This window comes from Sorex araneus, chromosome 5, assembly GCF_027595985.1.
Source record: "Sorex araneus isolate mSorAra2 chromosome 5, mSorAra2.pri, whole genome shotgun sequence".
NCBI lineage: Eukaryota > Metazoa > Chordata > Mammalia > Eulipotyphla > Soricidae > Sorex > Sorex araneus.
In genome coordinates this window covers 178,473,286-178,494,995 of record NC_073306.1, presented here as the reverse complement: position 1 = coordinate 178,494,995, position 21,710 = coordinate 178,473,286, and the positions used below count along the sequence as shown (strand labels likewise).

General features: G+C 38.7%; 1 protein-coding gene across 1 annotated transcript in view; it reads left to right on the top strand.

Annotated features, from left to right (window-relative positions):
* CORIN (corin, serine peptidase) overlaps positions 1-21,710 on the top strand; it is a 246,600-nt gene that overhangs the window by 212,035 nt on the left and 12,855 nt on the right. Inside the window, exons 17-20 of the mRNA XM_055140495.1 lie at positions 7,211-7,327; positions 8,711-8,760; positions 8,924-9,098; positions 20,559-20,830. Coding sequence (XP_054996470.1) covers positions 7,211-7,327; positions 8,711-8,760; positions 8,924-9,098; positions 20,559-20,830 — 614 coding nt within the window. The remainder of the gene's footprint in view (positions 1-7,210; positions 7,328-8,710; positions 8,761-8,923; positions 9,099-20,558; positions 20,831-21,710) is intronic.

The following is a 21,710-nucleotide window of genomic DNA, read 5'->3' as shown; positions in this document are numbered from 1 at the left end:
ACAATGAGTAAGAAAGGCAGTATTTTTGTACCTTTTGATTGCCTTCAAATTTGATGCTTCAGTTTTAAGTATATGACTCACAAATTGGTAACATCCTGGAGAGCCAGACTGGAGCAGGAATGAAGGTCACTGGTAAGATGAGGATAGATTCCTGAGGAGGAACAGATTGCTTTAGAAGCTGTTTTGGAGGCTTCTAATAAATAAAATAAAACAAACCATTCTGTGCTATTGTTGCAGGAGACTTTGCTTTTGTGTTGCAAAAGCAAAGTTCTACTTGTAATGATATTAATAAATTCTAAGTAACCCTAAATCTTCAAGTAATTTTTCGGAATACAAAATCCCATGTAATATAGGGTTTGTTAGGTCAGAGTGATCTCCATCCTGACTCCCAGAAAGAAGGACACTTCTTTGGCTTCTGAAGTAGTGTCCACTGCATGAAACTGCATTTATTGTTATTATTATCATTATTATTATTTTGCTTTTTGAGTCACAGCTGGTGATGCTTAGGGCTCTGCACTCAGGAATTACTTCTAACAGTGCTCGGGGGACAATATGGAATGCCTGGGATCAAACCCGGGTTGGCCGAGTGCGAGGCAAATGCCCTACCCACTGTACTATTGTTCTGGCCCTTAAACTGCCTTTATGTCATCAAGAACATTCTGCATCAGAAACTTGAGATTGAAAATGCAATTTCAACTCATTCTATTCTGTTTCCTCTGTGTTATTTCTGAACATCTACCTGTGGTGCCTCTGTTCTAGTAGGCATTGTGTGGAGGATGGCAAGGTCAAAAATGTCATCAAAGAGCTCATAATATAGCGGGTAAGACATGGCTAAGTCACCCAGAAAGAACATGAAGTTAGGGGAAAAAAATTCAGATTTATTGTCATCTGAGATTGCTTCATATGTCATAGCATATGGCATTCCTATTAAAATTCCATAAAAAGAGTAGCTAAAATTCTTGATATTATAGTGTAATTATATCATTGTATTTATTAAATCAGTTATATAGTAAGCATTTGTAGAGAAAATCTTTATAGTGGAGCGTCCAAAACCAACATACTCTAAGTCCAAACAGACCATCCATCTACTTAAGGAGATTCATTTTAGATTTAGTTTCTCAAAGTGCAAGGCTACACTAAATTGTATATTTTAATGAAAACTCAACTGCAGTGCATTTACGGTAGAGACAGTTGATTACAAACACCTGTATTTGAATTTTTTAAGACCCAAATTATACTTCCCAGTCAAATGGTAAAAGTGCTAGTGCTTATTTAAACGAGCAGCTTCAGAGTTCTTCGCTGAATCTGTCATCTTGCCTCCATCTGCAGGTATCACAATTGCTCACTTCAGGTGAAAGTATGATGACTATTTGATTAGGCAAGGGATATATAAATCAGACTTCAATATTCTCATGACAGAATATTGACTTTGCTACCTGCATGTGCAGAATGAAAAACATATGGACATTTGTTTAATCAACAACACAAATCAAAATTGAATCTGCCCTTTAATACTTGCCAAATGTTCTCTGTTGAGACATCTGGTATTTGAGGAGGTTGGTGAAATGTGACTTTCTGTGTCTTTTTACTCCATAGTTTTTATCTTTCTACAAAGTTAGAGCATCTGGAAACAGACTGTACTATTTGGGAAGAAACTCCTTTATGTAGTTAGAGGTAATTTTATTCATTAATCTTTTTTGAGCTACTCAATGGAAGAAAGCATCTTTTCAGAGAATATTTCTGTGACTTTGAAGGACTCTCAAAGATGGTGTCTATTATATTATGTAATAGTCCTTTATATAAGGAATTACATTGTCATGTTTTTCTAAAGTATATTCCAAGGAAAATGTTACTAACTTTAGATTTCATTTATAAGAGCTCTTTAATATGGCATTAAATCCTTATTGACTTCCATGAAGCTCAAAGACAGATTGAATCTTCTGTAGTGAATCAGGGCCAGTTTGTTGTTCCTAAACATAAAAACTGTGAAAAAGAAGCCCAAAGCCAAGTTAGTGATAATAATAGCAACTCTGAATTGTAGAATTAAGAACATTTAAAAAATAGTTTTTCCCTCTCTTTTTTTTTTCTTGTAAAGGTATACATTCAGGATTTCCTCCCTCGCTCCATCATTGTGATCATTACCACCATTTAATTGCATAACATTTTCATTACTTAGGAAAGACCCATCCCATTATAGTTACTTCCCATGTCTCTTTCCCTCCAATCCTTGAAAACATGTTCTCTCTCTGTGGATTTTCGTCTTGTACACATTTTGACAAATAGAATCATACAGTGTGTGCCTTGTAGGTCAGTGTTCTTTCAATTCTGCTTTGGCTGAAAACAGTCCTCTGTGTAGATATAACTCCCTTTTGATATCCACAAATTAGCGAAGGACCTGTGGGTCATTTCCACATGTTAGTTCTTAGAAATCATGGTGATTTGAACATTCATGTGAAAGTTTTTGGTGAATGTGTGTTTTACATGTTCTTGGATACACTTATGAGTACAATGACTGGATTAATTGTTTATTTTCTAAAAAATAATTGAAAATTGATTTGGGTTTATTTCTTTTTTACTCCACCAGCAGTGCACAGAGCTCAGTGCACAAGGGCTTTAATTTCTTCATATCTTTACCAATGCTTGTAATTCTTCAAACCCTAGCCTTTATATGATTTATAGGGATCGCTATAAGAGGTCGTGTGGCCGATTTGCAGCTGGGCACTTCCCGGAGCTTGGTTTTATAGTCTCTGGATGTTGGCCGTTGATACCTGAATTCTTAACTCATATGACCTAATCTCTTTCCAAATGCCATACATTTGAGATTAGAATTTAACATATTACAAGGGATTACGTGGCATCGGGGGCAGTTTGTAGGTGTGACTGCCTAGCTACTGGAAAATGGGGGATCTGGGCAGAAGAGGCCAAATTAACCAAATTATAGCAGAAATAATTTTCTGACAAAAGTATCCTTCATTTTATAATTGTTACTTTGTTGATATTTAAAAAGTTTATTCAGGAAATAAAGAGAGGAAATGAGAGAGTCATAGGCCAAGAGAGACATGGGCTTCTCCAGAGTAGAACAAACAAAGTCCAAATCCCACGCAGGGATGTGTGGGCCATTTCCTCCTAAGGTAATAAAAGACATATTCATGAGGAGATGCAGGCAATGCCTTTATCTCATGTTTATTTTTAAACAAATATGTTTGGAGTATTTCCCTCAAATGATAAACTATGGTCCACCATAAACTGAGTTCGCCATCTCTGTTGAGTTCCCTATCATACCTTTACAGGTTCATCCTCTTTCTAAACTGAGTTGTCAGTTTTCATGGATGCAACCTTCCTCCTTGGTCCTCTGTGTCCAATAAGTGTCATCTTCAACATTTCCAATTTTTTCAGGGTCTCTCTCAAACCCAATGACTTCTATGAAACTTTCTCATTTTCTTGACATACTTTATATATACAGCCATTCCTGGAAAAGCTTAACTCATATAGCTGGCATTATTCACAGCCACAATCAGCACTGCTCAAGAGGTTCTAGGGCTCAAACTCAGAGCCTTGCCCTTATCATATTTTCTATTACTTGATGATATGTTCAATCATTTGACTGAACTGCCTGGACCTCTTCAATCTTGCTTACCCCTAAACTTTCCATGGTACTTAAAAATCAGCACTGTATAATTTTCATCTTAGTTTTATAGTGGTCAATGTTATTTTGAAAAGTTCTTCAGTTGACAGAATTGGTTACAAAAAATGATAATGACTAATGTGTTGGGCTATTTTGAGTATTTGATATGTGTTGATCCACATTATTATTTTGTGTTGTTATTTTTACATGTGAGGAAAATGAGATTTAGAGAAGTCTAGGATAGGTGATAGGTGACAGAAAACTACAGAGCTAGAATGCAAATTCAAGCAAAGGCTAAGGGACTGTTGGGTACTAGGAGTAGATACCCTATCACACCCAGTTATTTAATAAACATAATTTGATTGATGTAGCTAACCAGCTTCTTCTAGATAAGTGGTAAATATTGATACCACCTGTGGTCTTATTATTGTATGATTTTTACGTTAATAGAAGTAAAGGGATAAGGAAAATTCATAATGCAAGACCACAGTCCTAGTGCAAAATACAGCAAAGTCACTTATAGCAATAAGTAGATGCTGGGCAGCATATAAGTAAAAGTCAGCTGACTCATACCCATGAAGTGCTATTTTCTTTTACATAGCAGTTTTGTAGCTTTTCTGACTGTGATGCAGCTGGGGCCCAGGGAATTAATTTCCTATCTATTTCCAAGAAGCTGTTGGTTAAATGATTACCTGGATGAAAAGAAAATTATACCCCAATGTGTGTGTGAAGTGTTTCCTGGAACTTGCCCGCTAGATAAAGAGAATGATAATTTCCCTGAAAAAGTGCCACATCCTGAAGGAAGAGAAAAATCTCTTTTAAGTTTTTTTCATGAGACCACTGGGTATGCAGTTTTAATAAGCAAAGCAAGGCAAGTCTACATATTGTCTTATAAGCATTTCTATATGGTTACTAATTCAGAGATTTGGATATTTACGAACAAACTGAATCTTCAACTGTGTCAGTTGACTTAATGAATAATTTATGAAATTAAAAGGAAATCCTTCAGGGCACAGAGAAATTTACCATTATTAAATGGGATTAAACTATGTGTGATTCTGAGTTAATCCTTTTCTTTACTCTTACATTTTGTGATTTCAAAAATGTTAACTAAAAAATAGATTCACATCAGGATATCTGAAATCAAAGACAGTTTCTCAGTGAATCCTCCAGAATTAAATACTGTCAAGTGCTAGCTTTCTTCTAAGAATGTAAGGGTGATATATTAATAGAAATTTCTGAAATTGGAAGAATCAATCTCCCTAAAGTCTCTGGGGTATCAAATTCCCTAATCATAATAATAATCATAGCATTACTATTGGACATCTATGTTAATGTGCACAGTATAACTAAGAACATAATTTGCAAACTTTGCTACTAATCAGAGATTAGCCCAAGAGATAAGTGTTATTTCTGTTAATAGTAATTATATATCATCATCTTCCTTTTAGAACTACACTAGATTTCTGGTAATGATGCAATTTGTAGTCTAGAATCTTCTGTATGTTGTCATTGAAGCCTGCAATTTGTTTTTTTTTTTTTTTTGCCTCTAAACAGGATTTAGCAGCGATATAATCTACATGGCAAACCAATTGGTCTTTTTTATTATTTATAGTTTCTTACTAAGAATCTAATTCCTTTTTAAAAAATCTAATTCTTTGACCTGTAAAAAACACTTAGATCTCACTGTTGCTCTCCTTTATATTCTAGTTTTCCAGTACACTCCACTTGTCAATTAAACTTCAGACACATTGATTATTAATGACGTTCAAACTCTGTAAACTCATTCTGTTCTGAGAGCTTTGCCTTCACTTTACTTTGACTCAGAATATTGGTCTCTGGACCATCACCTGGTTATCTGCACCTCATCATTTACATCTCAGCTTATGTATCAACTACTTAAAAAACCTTTTTTGATAATCCTCACCAAGTCACTTTCTATTTGCTTATTTTTCCTTTTTCAAAGTACATACAAGTGTCAGAATTTATTCATTTGCATGTTTAATTTGTTCCTTTGATTATAATAATAGCTCCTTGATGGAGGCTCCCTCTGTTCCATACAAAGTTGTTGACAACTTTGTGCATAGTTGTCAACTTTAACCCTTATCCCATGTTCTTCTGAATGAGTTATCTGCTTAAATTCCACCAAGATAATGTTTCTTCTTAAGATCCAATTCAATTTATGCCAATAATAGTTCCAGTATTCATGTATAACTCATGTGTCATAAATAAACCGATTTCTTTCCCTTACTCACTTTAAAGAAATACTATTTTGCTATAAAAAAAGTCACTAAACATCAAAGTTGATGCTTCTTAAAACTTTAAATATCCCAGTTTCATTTGAACCCTCAATTCTGCTTGCCAGTCTCCTAAGTTTGTTTGGTCAATTTCCATACTCTTCCATCATGAAATAATTTCTCATACATATCACTTTCCTCCTCATCACGCACCTCATGATACACCCCTACAACTTTGATCAGAAGAGCATATTTCCTAGTTGAAAAGAAAATAAGAGCTCTCTACTTAGAATTCTCGACCAATTTTTGTACATTCTCTCCCCAAAAACCAATTCTGAGAAAGTACCTGCTTCCATGTTTCAGAGAAACTTTCTTTCCTTCATCCTAAAGTAGCCTATATTTCTTCTACCTTTGATAATAGTTGGTGGCAAAATAGCCAAAAGGTTCTCTCTAAATATGGATTGATTAAAAGAATAAACTGTTCACTTTAGATAAAAGCCTAAATGCTTTTGAAATCTAAGGTTTTAAATCTTAGATACTGTATGCAATCATATTGATTTGAAAGCTTGAATGAGACATTCAAGACATTTAAGGAAAGTCTTGGGGGTGGTTGAATGAGATGTTATGTTAAAAATGAAAAAATATCTAACTCCCATTTCTATTTTTCAGAATACTCCCTAAGTTTTAGTGCATAAAGATTATTTCAAGGTGTTAAGAAATTCCACCACAAGTTTATAGTCTGACTAGTACTCTATGACAAGTGATTCTCATTTATTTTAATATCAATGTTTTGATATTTCAGAATCACAATGACCAAAAATATTGGAGAAAATACCTTTATAGATAAATTTTATTTTACTTTTGGTATCTGCTTAAAGTTACTCTAATTTGAGGGGTCAGAGAGATAATACAGGGGTTAAGGCACTTGCCTTTCATGGAGCCGACAGTGGGTTTGATCCTTGGTGCCATACGGTCCCCCAGGGACAGAGTTAGGAGTGGTTGCTGAAAACCATAGAGTATGACCCTGAAACTAAAATAGCTATCAGAAAAAAAATTAATATTGATTTTAAGTATTGTATTCTAACACCGCAGGAAGTTCAAAATAGATTTTAGCAGAAATGACTGTAATACCTGTAAAGATATGGGTCTTGATTGCTTCTGTAACTTTTGCAACAGAAAAGTATGAAATTGCTGACCACATTTGATGTCAAATTTCTATTGCAAAGTCCTCTCTTGCAATATTGGCTAATAATGCTTCTTTTTTGTGAGAGAACGAGTGTCAAATTATGATTGCCTAGTAAAAGATATTGTGCCTTAAACAGTTACCTGGTGTTTCCTCTTCTCTCAGGGAACCATCTGTGACAGAATTGATAGAGGAACAGGAGCAAGACCCGCCGTGGCTGACATTACAGTCCAACTGGGAGAATCTCAGTGGCACCACATTACACGAGCTGTTGGTAAAAGGGTATGGCACTTTTCAGAGCTCTGCCAATTATGGAGAATCAGAGCCTTCTTTTCAAAATTAAAGAGAATCTAAATTTGTCTCATTAATCAAAGAATTTTATTGTATCCCTTTTGGCCTGTATATTTCTCCTTGAATTTTTTTTAAATTTTTCTTTCTAGGTATAGATTGCTTTTACCTCTTGGTTAGTTATAGTTTTCTTTAAAGATGATTCTAGAAACTATTATGGTGAAAGATAAGGAAATTAGGTCCTAATCTTCGAGTATTTTCATGCCTGAGTCAAAAGAAATTCTCATGGACTTATGACCTACAAATGCTATGTGACACTAATCAACAGAGGAAAGTGAAGTTATGATAATGAGACAAACCTAGGTTTGAGGGGCTGGAGCGATTCCACAGCAGTTAGGACATTTGTCGAGCATGCTACTGACCTGGGTTCAGTCTCCAGTACCCCATACAGTCACCCAAGTTCTACCAGGAGTGATTCCTGAGTGCAGTGACAAGAGTAAGCCCCGAACACTGCTTGATGTGACCCCAAAACAAAAACAGAAGACTTCTAAGAAAAAAATTATAGTACTACTAATTCTGGCCCAAACACAAACAAAATATAATCTGCTTCCCCCCTTTCCCACTAAGTTTCTAAGAAGCTCCTAGTTCTAAGAAGCTCTTTTCTTTCCCAACTTTGAAAATCAAGATGTGACTCAAAGTTTTTTTTTTTATTCAATCACCATGAGGTACAGTTACAGATTTGCAAACTTTCTTGCTTACGTTTCAGTGATACAATGGTCGAGTACCTATCCCTCCACCAGTGCCCATTCTCCACCACCAATGTTCCCAGTATCCTTCCCCTCCTCCCCCGCCCCCATCGCCACCCCCTCCTTTCCTCCCCCCAGCCTCTGTGGCAGGTGCATTTCCTTTTACGCTCTCTCTCCTTTTTGAGTGCTGTGGTTTGCAATACAGATGTTAAGTGGCCACCATGTTCGGTCTATAGTCTGCTTTCAGCACACATCTCCCATCCCGAGCAGGCCCTCCAAGCATCCTTTACTTGGTAGTCCCTTCTCTATCTGGTGACTCAAAGTTCTGAGTGGTAATTGTCCGTCAAAATGATGTGTGAAATTTTGTCAACAATAATTCTTCCCCACCCAGGTGAGATATTTGTTATGATGACACATTTTAAACTAGAAAAAAAATGCTGTATATACTACCATCCACATGGTGATATCTCCCCATGACATGCCATGAGAATTTCTGTACCAAGAGTGATAGTTACTCAAAAATGCAACATCTAGTAGCAGCATAACCTATATTTTGCTTTTCAGTGGTAAAGCGTTTGAAGCAAGTGGTAAATATCTAATCATAGTTTACCATCTTTTGTTTCCAATCTAGGCAGTCCTGTCAAAGCAGAAGAAAGATTTCTCTTCTGTGCACAAAAAAAGGTAATAGATCGAGTGGTAGACCAATGGGAAATGAACTTTATTAAACCAGATTGTAACTAAATTGCCTCACGAGGATAGTGACCACATCAAAGAACCAGGTTTTTTCAGCTTGGGGGAGTTGGTGGGTCACACACCCACACACCAACTTTCCTGTTCTTGGTAGACTGTGGGCGCCGCCCTGCTGCCCGGATGAACAAGAGGATTCTTGGGGGTCGGACGAGTCGCCCCGGAAGGTGGCCATGGCAGTGTTCTCTGCAGAGTGAACCCAGTGGACACATTTGTGGCTGTGTCCTCATTGCCAAGAAGTGGGTTCTGACAGTTGCTCACTGCTTTGAGGGGTAAGCTGCCTTTGTTTCCCCCCTTTGCCTGGGTCTGCTCAGTTTGTTATTTGTGCACGTTAATGACACATGTCATTCTGCGAAGCTGTGTCAATTCAAAAGCCACAGTAGATTTAAGCAGAATAAAGTTCCAATTTTCTACCCTTGATATTGCCATCCTATATATGTACTGTCTTTGATGGGTTGCAGACGTATGTTTTTTACGACTTCTATCATAAGGATGGAGGAACATGGTTGGATGATTGATTCCCACTAGCATCAGTTTCTTCTCTAGCTCTCTTGACTTGCAACAAATGCCTGTGAAGTCAAGCAAGGAGGATTTATTTAGGTCCTTAAGTGTAGTTTGGATGTTGGACAAGTGGGTGAGGATTGAGAAGATTACAATAAGAATGTTAGTCTGTGTTCTCCACAGAAATAGAACACAAGATTTTGCTGGCACCAGTCCCAGGTGAACTGAGTTGAAGCAGGGTCACTGGAAGACTAAAAAACAGGCCTGAGGGCTAGTACAGTGGGGTCAGGCACTTGTCTTGCATTATGAATTCCATCCCTGGCCTATCATATGATCCCCTGAGGCCTGCCAGTTGTCATCCCTGAGCACAAAACTAGGAGTCAACTGAAAGCACTGCCAGTGGTGACCCAAAGCACTGTCACTGTCACTGTCATCCCGTTGCTCATCAGTTTGCTCGAGCGGGCACCAGTAACGTCTCCATTGTGAGACTTGTTGTTACTGTTTTTTTGCATATTAAATATGCCATGGGTAGCTTACCAGGCTGTGCGGGTAGAATACTTTTGGTGGCTTGCCGGGATCTCCGAGAGGGATAGAGGAATCGAACCCGGGTCGGCCATGTGCAAGAAAAACGCCCTACCCACTGTGCTATGGCTCTAGCCCAGTGACCCAAAGTATTTGTAAAAAAAAAAAAAAAAAGAGCAAGAGACAGGCAGACAGAGGAGAAAAAACTTCAATTTCCAGACAGGGAGTGGGAGGAGTGCCATTCTTCAGTCAGATGCTAATCTATGCTAATCCAACCTGGCTAAACTCTTTACATATCCAAGAGCTTGTATTATGGAACAGACATTTTTGGATTTATCTTAATGGCTGCTTCCTCTGGGAGAAAGAGAGGAAACAAAGCAGTCACTTGACCCTGCCCACAGGCCTCTGCTGTCCTCCTTGGACAGAGACTCAAGTTTCAGGGTCCTGTTTCCTGTCCATTCTGTCTTTCTCCTCAGCAATCTGCCTTGATCCTTTGTTCCCAGTGATATTTATTTAAAGGAATCCGTTTATAGGATGGTGGATACTTGGCAATCTTAAACTCTGGTGGGGCAGCCTAGTAGGCTGGGAGGTAGGAAGTTTGCAATTCCAGCCCAGGTGCAGTTGGGTCAGTTTTTGTTCTTCTGCTTGATAGGGCCCAACCACTTTATTGCAGAGAGCCACCTTATTCAGAATGTACCCATTGAAAGGTCTCTCTCACCCAAACCACCTTACAGAAGCATCCAGATGAATGTGTGAGCAACTGTTCGAGCATCATGGCACCAGCCACATTGGCATGTAAAATTAACGATCACATTCTGTTTCCAAAATGCAGAGAGTAAAAGACCCAGAGGATGCATGTTCCCAGTTGGTAGAAAGCCTGCTTCTCTTACATTTGTTATGTAACTTAGAAGGAAAAAGCAATCAAAAAAGAAAACAAAAACATCCTTCAAACACCCAGACCTCAACTATTTATATGCTCGCAGGATAATCAGAGGTTAGACAGCCAGACAGAGTGTTTTTCCTTTGATCCTTGTTTAAGACTGTCTGGGGCTTCAGCAGGAAGTCCTAGAATTGTTTGAAGCCCGTTGTGAATGATGCCTTAGTTTCTCTTCACGCAGCTGAGTGAGTGGCCGGCCAGCAACGCTAGAGGGCAGCAGACACTTCGCAAATAAGTAGTTGGGAAGGAGCTGGCTCACTTGATTATCGGCCAGAAGGAGAAACAAAGGCAAAGAACATTGAACCCACGCTTAAAGAAGGAAACTGACCACTCCATTCTCACTGGAAGGAGTGTCAGAGACTTAAAGCATGTTTTAATAACCATCACCCTCTTCATTTCATTCTATTTATTTTAAAAATCATTTTACTTTATACAAAAGTAACATTAGATAAAAAATCAAAAACTTAAAACCACTCATATCTATCACCTAAGTTGATTTATTTGGATTTCACCAAGCTAACTTCCATAGGTGGAGTGCAATTTCACTGTTGGGTTCTATTTGCCATTCGCTGTGTGACTGTTGTTAATTTTTCTGGACCACAGTAGCTGCATCTCTGAGAGGAGGGGAAACCCCAGTGTCTCTCTCTCTCCCACTGGATTTGGTGTGAGTATTAAGTAGCAGCAGTCTCAGTGATGCCTGACACGAATAAGTGGGTCCTCACTACTCTTAACTTTAAATTATTTAATTTTTTCCAGTTTTTAGGTCATACCTGGCAGTACTCAGGGCTTACCTCTGGCTCTGTGCTCAGGGATCACTCCTGGCAGGCTCAGGGTGCTCATGGGGTGCTGCATGTTTAACCATGCAAGGCATGGTAAAGAGGTCGGCTGCATGCAAGGCAAGTACCCTACCCACTAGACAATCTGGCCCTTCAAATTAAAAAATATATATTGCAGGGGGGCCGAAGAAAGAGCTCGAGGGCTGAGTGCATGTGCTATGCATGCAGGAGGCCTGTGTTCAATCCCTGTCCTTGAGCATTCCTGGGAGAAACTGAGAGCACGGAGACAGGAGTGACCCCTGAGCTCTGCCAGGTGTATCCCCAAAACCAAATAAAAATTACTGCTGAAAATGTATATTCATTTTTTTCTAGTATCACTGTGACATGAATATTTCTGAGCACTATTTTTTTTCCTCTTATGCTCTCTTTTGTAAATTTTCTTGTCATCTTCAAGGTAATTTCTCTTAAATCTTACACATTTCTCCACAGCTCTGAGTCCATTATTATAATAGTGTGGAATCACAGTCTGTACTTGCTTCTGTAGATTGATTTTCTTATGTGAAGTACATACCATAAATATCCAAGTCAATTGAAGTAAGTGTAGCTCGTTCTTTTTCAAAGTTAAATGATATTCTCTAGTCTGATTTTCTATAATGTCTTCAATTACTTTTTAGTTGATAGGCACTCAGATTGGGTCCAGTTTTCAATACTTAAGAACATACTTTTATACAAGGTATTTACTTACTAATATTCTTGTTTATATAGGATAGAGTTCCAACATAACAGTTAACTACCTGTAGAGGTTATAGAGAGGAATTGCATTTTTCTTACATGGAGTATTAAATTGATTAGAAAAGAGACATTTAGTCCAATAAATATAACATAATGTAATTAGTGATAATAAAATTTGTATGCTTATTTTTATTGCATTCGGTTTGGGGAAGAGTACAATACAAAAATCAGTACCTCTTCTTGAATTCTTTTTTTTTTCTAAGTTTTTGACTCGCAAAATGCATTGCATTTTGATGCAATGCTCAGGGGTAACTCCTGGCTCTGAACTTAGGAATCACTGCTGGCACTGCTTTGAGGACCAAATGGGATGCCAGGGATCAAACCTGGATTGGGCATGTGCAAAGCAAGCACCCTACACACTGTACTATCTCTCCAGCCCTTCCTCTTGAGAATTTTTAATGAGTAAGACCCAAAATGATTGGAAGAGTATGTGGTAGTATGTTAGGAAGTACATAGCAAAGTTAGGTTTCAGAGAAGGGCAGATGTCTCCAGAATTTTTTCTAAGCTGTGTATGACAAAGAGAAGATTATTCTATTTAAATTACATGCATCAAAAGTTGATTACCTAAATGAATCCAATAGCTCATTAATGAAACAGTATTTTTAATGTGTTAGTAATTCAAAATCACATGCCACGTTTGATTTTTTCACATGTGGTATTCAGGAGTCCTTTTTCACTGACAGATCTAGAAGTTAGGAGAAACTTTGCAATAAGGAAAACAGTAGAGTGAAATTTAGGAAATGAATCTGATACTAAATGTCTTGGTAAAATTTCATGGAACATTAGACAAACTTGTGAAAGAGAACTCATCTATTACTGATACTAGAAATTGCTCATGCTCAAACAAGATCTTTCCTGACTTTGTACTAATAACTGATATTATTTTGCAATCGCTCCAGTGGCCATGTAAACTTTTAAGAACTTCTAGTTGCATGTCTCACTTCTGGGACAATCTATTGCTGCAGTTAATAAGACTGATCTTAGATCCTGATCCCATGCTTTGGCAAAGTCCAATGTGACCAATCTGTAGATCTTTTAAAGATGGTTTCTTTTAATAATGTTGGTAGAAAAAAATAATGGGCTTTGCTTCCATGGAGATTTATTTACAAATCCCACGTGAAATTTAAGAAATGTGAGATACTAAGTTCATCAGATCAAGGGCCAGATGTCTTAAACAGCTTTTTAAGTAAGGAAAATATTAACTTTTGTGAGTTTTGAAGAAGCGTGGGAGCATTAGGTGGCTGAGAACTGTTCCGGTGGCCGGCCGACAGGAATGGATAGACAAAGGACAGGGAGAACGGTGAAAGCAGGCCCCAGGCTGGTTTATAGACAGTTTATTATTTCTCTCTCCTCCCCAATGTGTTTCAATCTACCATTACAGCATAGTAATATCTCTTCCCCATTGTATTTGTAGTTGTCACCTAGTTGTCATCGTGATAGTCATCATAGTCCCCTCTCTCCCCTTATAGCATAGTTATATAGAAATCATGAAGGGTAGGGGTACACACCAGAGACACTCGCACTGTCATAATAACAAACAGATGTAAAGCCCCTCCTTCAGGGGAAGTTCTAGGAGATTAGCTCAAGGACAAAATCTCATCTGCACTCTAGATTACTAGGAGATGTGCTCAAGGGCGGGATTCCATCCAGGGTGTGTTGCTTTCTTCTTTCCTTGGCTAGTAACCCATTTAAACAATCATAGTGAATCTACTTCTTATAATATTTCTAGTCATTTTGTATGAACACAGTAAGATATATATTAAGCTTAAAGGTTGGCTCTTCCTAGAGACATCTCGCTATATATCCCAGACTATAGTCCTCAGGCCAGGTTAGTCTTTCCTAACCCCGGGAGGGTCCTTTTTTAGTTACTTCTTTTTTTGGGGTCATAACAGAGTTTGTTCCATGATCTTGCTCTGAATTTATTACACTTCTTATGGCACTTAACTTGTTCCTTTCTGATGCCATGGTAGCTTACATCTTGCCGTGGGTCCATCCTTGTCCCTCGCTGGAATCCTCCTTTTGGGGGTGTTAGGAAGCAAGGGCAACTGAGGTTTAAGTCAAATAAATATGACAGATGCACAGGAGTAAATATTATTTGGAGTCGATTAACTCCCATATTACAAAAGCATAACATCAACTGTCTTTCTTCCTGTGTCTATACAAAAAGGACATCGCTAAACCAAGCAAGTGACATAAAGGAAAGAGAAAAGCAATGTAGGATTATTAGTGCTTGATGGAATTGGGTGTACCTCAGGGGCACTGTGGTGGGAGTAACTCAATAAACCTAAGTTTCCTGCGAGCAGAGCAAGGACAACCCAATGTTATTCAACAAACTTTCACAGGCAATGTAATGTAATAAGCAAGGTTCCCATCTTCTTCAGCTTCTGAAAGACTTAAGAATGAATTTTCCAGACTTGCAAAAAAAAAAAAACCCACAAAACAAAACAAAACAAAACCAGCAGTAAATGCTCACTGTATCACTGTCATCCTGTTACTCACTGATTTGCTCGACCAGGCACCAGTAACGTCTCCATTGTGAGACTTGTTGTTACTGTTTTTGGCATGTCGAATACACCATAGGTAGCTTTCCAGGCTCTGGCGTGCGGGCAAGATACTCTTGGTGGCTTGCCGGGCTCTCTGAGAGGGACAGAGGAATCGAACCTAGGTCGGTCACATGCAAGGCAAATGCTCTACCCTCTGTGCTATTGCTCCAGTCCACAGTAAATGTTAGAAATATCTAATTTCAATCCCTCGACAGGAATCCTGCATGAAAATCTCTCATCCTACTAGATGACTACAGCCTCAGACCTCCCAGCTTATGCATGTCTTAATTTCTGCACATTAGTTCTTCATTTCAGCAAAGCCTGTAGTTACTTGCTGGGCCTTTTGTCCCAACATTTCCCAGAACTATTATGTGCTTCCTCTGCTTTCTTTCCACTGTTTGCTTACCTTCTGCCTTGAGCTCCTCACTTCAGTATTTCTCTTACCTTCCAATTAATTTTTCTCCACATAATTCTGTAACGCACAATATTATTATTATTATTACTATTTTTTAGCTTTTTGGGTCACACCTGGCGATGCACAGGGGTCACTCCTGGCTCTGCACTCAGGAATTACATCTGGCGGTGCTCAGGGGACCATATGGGATGCTGGGAATCGAAACTGGGTTGGCCGCATGCAAGGCAAACGCCCTACCCGCTGTGATAACTCCAGCCCCCGCACAATATTATTATTATTTTTGCTTTTTTGGGTCACACCCAGCTATGCTCCAAGGTCACTCCTGGTACTGCACTCAGGAATTACTCCTGGTGGTGCTCAGGGGGCCATATGGGTAGCTGGGGATTAGAACTCAGGTTGGCTGCATGCAAGGCAAGCACCCTACCCGCTGTACTATCGCTCTGGCCCTGTAATACACATTAGAGAATGTTAACACTGCATGTCCAATCCTTAAATTCATGCACTTCAGCGGGGAAGAGACAGTGTTGTGCTTTACTTTCAGCATCATTTGAAAACCTTGAAATTACTCAGTAATTTCCCCATCACTTTTGGATAGCCCCTTCTCTCATTTTCAACAGAAAAAATTCATTGTGTTGGCCTTCTTGTCCTGAACTGAGTCTTTTAAGTCATTCAGAAAAGGAAGTTATAGGTTTCAGATCACTTAGCATTATTGCCCTCTGTTGTATTCTCAAGATTTTCTCTTTATCTTCTAGAAGAAATAGCTTATGCTGTCTGCCTATTATTCACAATTCGTTTTGCCCTTCTGTCTATTTCTATCTTGCCTCATCAGTTTCCCCATTTGGTTCTTTATTTTGGAAAATCTGACTTAATATCACTAACTTGAACCTCCTTCTCTTGACACTGCATCATCTTCAATTATTTCTCCATTTTCTAAAATATTCAGAGTAAAATCCCTAAAAGAGTCCCCTACTGTTAGTATTTCCAGTTCCACCTCCCATCACCCCCTACCTACTCAAACTGAGCTCTCAGCCAAGAACAATAGAAAAACTGAAAAAAAAAAGTCACTGCCACTGGTCATCCCATTGCTCATCCATTTGCTCGAGTGGGCACCAGTAACGGCTCCATTGTGAGACTTGTTACTGTGTTTGGCAAATCAAATACGCCACGGGGAGCTTGCCAGGCTCTGCCATGTGGGCAAGATACTCTTGGTAGCTTGCTAGGCTCTCCAAGAGGGATGGAGGAATCAAACCCAGGTCGGCTGCGTGCAAGGCAAACACCCTACCCACTGTGCTATCGCTCCAGTTCAAAGTATCATGATTTTTTATGTACTTATTACATTTTTCTTTCTGTTCCATAAGGGCAATAGTTCATGTAACAAGAATCTGCTAGATAAAAGTCAGTAATCATTAGCAGTTTAGTTGACACGTTTTTTACTGTTTTAATTGGATTGATGTCAGTGTAGTAATTAAATCTAGAATTTTTTTGTTATTTCTCTTTTAACTTTTTGAAATCTAGGACTAAAACGATAGTGCAGTGGGTAGGGTGTTTGCCTTGCACACAGCCGACCTGGGTTCGATTCCTCCACCCCTCTCAAAGAGCCCAGCAAGCTACCAAGAGTATCCTGCCCACACAGCAGAGCCTGGCAAGCTACCTGTGGCATATTCAATATGCCAAAAACAGTAACAAGACTCACAATGGAGACATTACTGGTGCCCGCTTGAGCAAATCGATGAGCAACAGGATAACAGTGATGACAGTGACAGTGACACAGGACTAAAGCAGATAGTTGAGATTGTGTATTATAACCAAAATATAGTGGTGTTAGTTCAAGGGCAAGGAGCTATTCAAATAAGCAAAAATCAAATGATTGTTTGATTTCCAGTGTCTTAATATAATTACAAGTAATTATAGCACTTGTCAAATGGTCACTCATTAAGTCCCCTTGACTCCAACCTCTTAAACTGTGGATCATGACCCCATATAAGGTCATGTAAATGTGAGTTAAGAGAAAATATTTGTGCTTCAAAATAAATTTCTTTATGATTTCTTATCAATAAACATTTTATTTGCATGACTATTTTGTACACCAGGGCATATTTATATATCTGTATACTAGAGTCATGTCAAAATTTCAGGGGTAAAAGTGGTCACTAGGGGCTGGAGCAATAACACAGCGGGTAGGGCATTTGCCTTGCATGCGGCCGATCTGGGTCCGGTTCCCAGCATCCCAACCTGAGTTTGGTCCCCTCAGCACCGCCAGGAGTAATTCCTGAGTGCAGAGCAAGGAGTAACCCCTGAGTCTTGCTGGGTGTGACCCAAAAATCAAAAAAAAAAAGTGGTCACTAATGGATAAAACTTAAGAAGCCTTACCCTAGACTAAGAAAGAGAAGGAACAAGGGAAGGAAAGAGTAAGAGAAGTGGGAAAGAAAAGTAAGAAAATTAGGAAAGAAGAGAGGAAGGTCAAGATAGAGAAAAAATAAAATAAGGTATGATCTTTTAGTGATGGTTTTAATGAAAATAGTTCATATGTATTGTTATTCTATAATGATTATGAGATCACACTTCTTGCATTTTGTTATAATTGTTTCATTGTTCATCTTTATTCAGTGCTAAAATTTGTAACATCCATCATACCTTCCTTGCTTATTATAATTTTAACACATGATTGGCACAAAGAAATTGCTATATATCTCCATATCTACCTATTTATAGAGAGTAGTCAAAGAATAATATCAATCTCCATTTAATCATTCTAAAATTGCCTTTGTTTAATAGTGGAAAATGTTTGCATAAATTATATATAGAAGAGGTTTTTTATAAAAAGTAAATGTTAGTTCAAGAACCCAGAAGAAGGCTGAAGAGTCAAAATGATGGAATGAACTTAACCACCCCTGCCTCGACAACAAACTTCCCAAAGTTTCAACATTTTGAAATTTTGTCATGCATGAGAACATCATAAAGAGGCCCAGAAAGATAATAGAGGGGATAAGGCATCTTGCTTGCATGCAGCTAAGCCTGGTTTGATTTCCACCAATGCATATGGTCCCTTGAGCACTGAGTAGATGAAGAGGTGGTATTTATAAGGCCATTGCAATAGTAGGAGAAAGGGTAGCTTAGATTAAGTTTATTATTAGATCATTATTAGATTTAGATTAAGTCATGAAAGAATATTAAGTTTCAGAATATAGCTAAAAGTAGAGTGTAAAAACTTGCTAATAAAGTCAATATTGGTATAAGAGGAAGAGACAATTCAACCACATAAGTGGTGGTTGTATTAACTAACTGTAACATGAATTATGAATGCCCAGAACATTGCCAAATATATGGTAAACCTTAATAGCTCAGCTATATCAAGCGTACAAGCATGTTGAATATATAATTGGGTGTTTAGTTCTGCAATAAAGGAAGAGGATGGCATGTAAGATGGATCACGATATGGATGGTATTTTTTTATTTGATTTGTATGGAGCTAACAATGGTTTATAAGTATGAATGCTTATAGTTTTAGGAGTACAGGTGTTACATCATCAGGCCTACCAGCAAAATGATAGTATCCCTTCACTACTATCCACCCATCCAGACATGCTTGGTAATATCAGTCCTGTTAAGGTTTGCCTTCATTATTGTCTATTAGTGTCTATTCCTTTTGTTTTGTTTCTTTCTATGCCATCTATGTGTGAGATCACTCACATTTGTCTTTCTCCTTCTGACTTATTTCTCTTAACTTAATTTTGATAACTTCTAGTACCACTTATAGAAAAAGTCAAGATTTCATTTTTCTTTTAAAGCTGAGTAATCTGTTTTAATTTTCATTGAAGACCCTATTATTTTCTATAGAAGCTGAACGAGTTTCCAGTCCTACAAACAATGAATAAAGTTAGAGTTCCTTGGCTCCTTTCTCTCTGTGGCTGTGCGGGCACTGGTTGAGTTACGTGAAAATGGAAAGGGATTGTCAAGGGCTAAGCAGGAACAGTGTGCTTCCTTAGCATGCTGAAAGATCTGGGCTCCTGCAGACCCTGGCTTAGCTTACTTTTGTTACCCATGAGCCCCCAGCCCCCAGCCTATAATATAGTAGTATGTATCAGGCTCTAATGACTGACTGCTACAGCTTGCTTTCTTTCTTCCATCCTTTCTTCCATCGTTCCTTCCTTCTTTCCTTCCTTCCTTCCTTCCTTCCTTCCTTCCTTCCTTCCTTCCTTCCTTCCTTCCTTCCTTCCTTCCTTCCTTCCTTCCTTTCTTTCTTTCTTTCTTTCTTTCTTTCTTTCTTTCTTTCTTTCTTTCTTTCTTTCTTTCTTTCTTTCTTTCTTTCTTTCTTTCTTTCTTTGCTTTTTGGATCCCACCCAGCAATGCACAGGGGTTACTCCTAGCTGGCTTTGCACTCAGGAATTACTCCTGGTGGTGCTCAGGAACCATATGGGATGCTGAGAATCAAACCTAGGTTGGCCGCATGCAAGGCAAACACCCTACCCACCATACTAGCACTGCAGCCCCTGCTCCAGCTTTCAAAGCATGCTGAGCCTGTTGAGTTATCTCTCTGGTCCCAGATGGTATTTGAATCCACTGAACTAGATGAAATCTTTGAGGTTGTTAGTACAGAACAAGAATGTTGTAGGTCAAACCCTGGGACACTTCAACCTAGGTATTGAGAACATACTAAGAAGCTGCTGCAGAGAAGACTGAGAAGGGAAGGAGCCATTAAATTTTAGAAAATTCTGGATCAAGGAGAGCTCTGGAAATTAAAAGAAGAAAGTGTTATTTTAAAAACACTTTGGGTAGGGGGGACCACACTGGCAATGCTCAGGATTACTTATGGCTCTGCACTTAGGAATCACTCCTGATGGTTCTTGGGGGACCAAATGGGATGCCAGGGATTGAACCTGAGTTGGCCATGTGCAAGGCAAGTGCCCTACCTGCTATATTATTTCCTCCCAACCAAAGAATAAAGTGTTTTAAGGTGGAACTTAACTAAAATATTGTATTGTTCAAAAACAATGAAATCTAAGGCTTATCATTCAAAGTTATGGGTGGCATTTTAAAGCCCTGGACTTTAAGTTGAAAATTAACTTATATTCTACAACAATACTCATGTTTGAAGGGCTCAGATAATACAATAAATAAGTCCATTGGAGATGGACTTGAAAAGATTTAGAATTTTAAAAGATTTTTTTAAAGCACCTGTACATTAAAAAAAAAAAAAAATCCAGGATTACAATGTCAACCAATCAATCATGAATCATATTTTTCAGGAGAGAGAATGCTGCCCTCTGGAGAGTAGTATTTGGCATCAACAATCTTGACCACCCATCGACGTTCATGCAGACCCGCCTGGTGAAGACCATCATCCTGCACCCTCGCTACAGTCGCGTGGTGGTGGACTATGACATCAGCATAGTTGAGCTCAGTGAAGACATCAATGAAACGAGCTATGTCAGGCCTGTCTGCTTACCCAGCATGGAGAAGTTGTTGGAGCCTGATACGTACTGCTATATCACAGGCTGGGGGCACATGGGCAACAAAAGTAAGCTAAGCCAGGGTCCTCAGGAGCACCCACCTTGGGCATGCTAATGAAGCACTCTGTTCCTGCCTAGCCCTTGACAATCCTTTCCCATTTTCCCTTAATTCAAGTTTTGCCACTAATGGTAAATCATTGGCGACTATATTCACACTTTCCCTCCTATGCAAATCATAAATGTGAGTATGTCATCATCGTACATTAACCTGCCGTGCTCTAAGCTCCATATCCACACCTCAGAGTCATTCTCTTGGTAGCCACTACCAGTGCTTTGGAGCTGTTGTATGAGTCAAATATTCCCTGCTTTGAACGGTCTGTATTAGTGATTTGCACTGTTTTGCAGCTTGTTCCCCAGTTACTTTATCTATGGGCTCGGCTGTTCTGCTGCTCTAGACAGACCAGCTGCACGGTTCTGATTCCAATTCTAGTACTCTGATTTGGTCTTACTGGCATCTGGTAACACAGTCCATAAGTTCTTTCCTTCAAGAATGAAAACTAATTTGCTATCTGCCAATTTAAATGGATTGAAATCATTTGTCCCGCTAGATAATTTCAGCACAGGCCTTTGAACAATTGCACTCCTCACTCTGTCTCTGTAATGGACTCTGCTTGACATGCTCAAGGTTCAGTACAAAAAGGCAATTAACACGATCTTCCTCATAACTGCTTGCTGGCCATTGCAACTATCAGCGAGTGAATGTCCAGTCTCTCAGGCATGGTGATGTAGATTGACATTCTTCTAGCCACCTTTCCCATTGCCAATTTGAAGGATAATTTCTTTTCTTGAACTTTAGTCAGATAAGCTTCTCGCTAAGTCGAGTTTCTCTTCTGTATGATTGGCTGAGGAAAGAGAGACAGTTGATTAACAGAAGTCAAGGATTCTGGA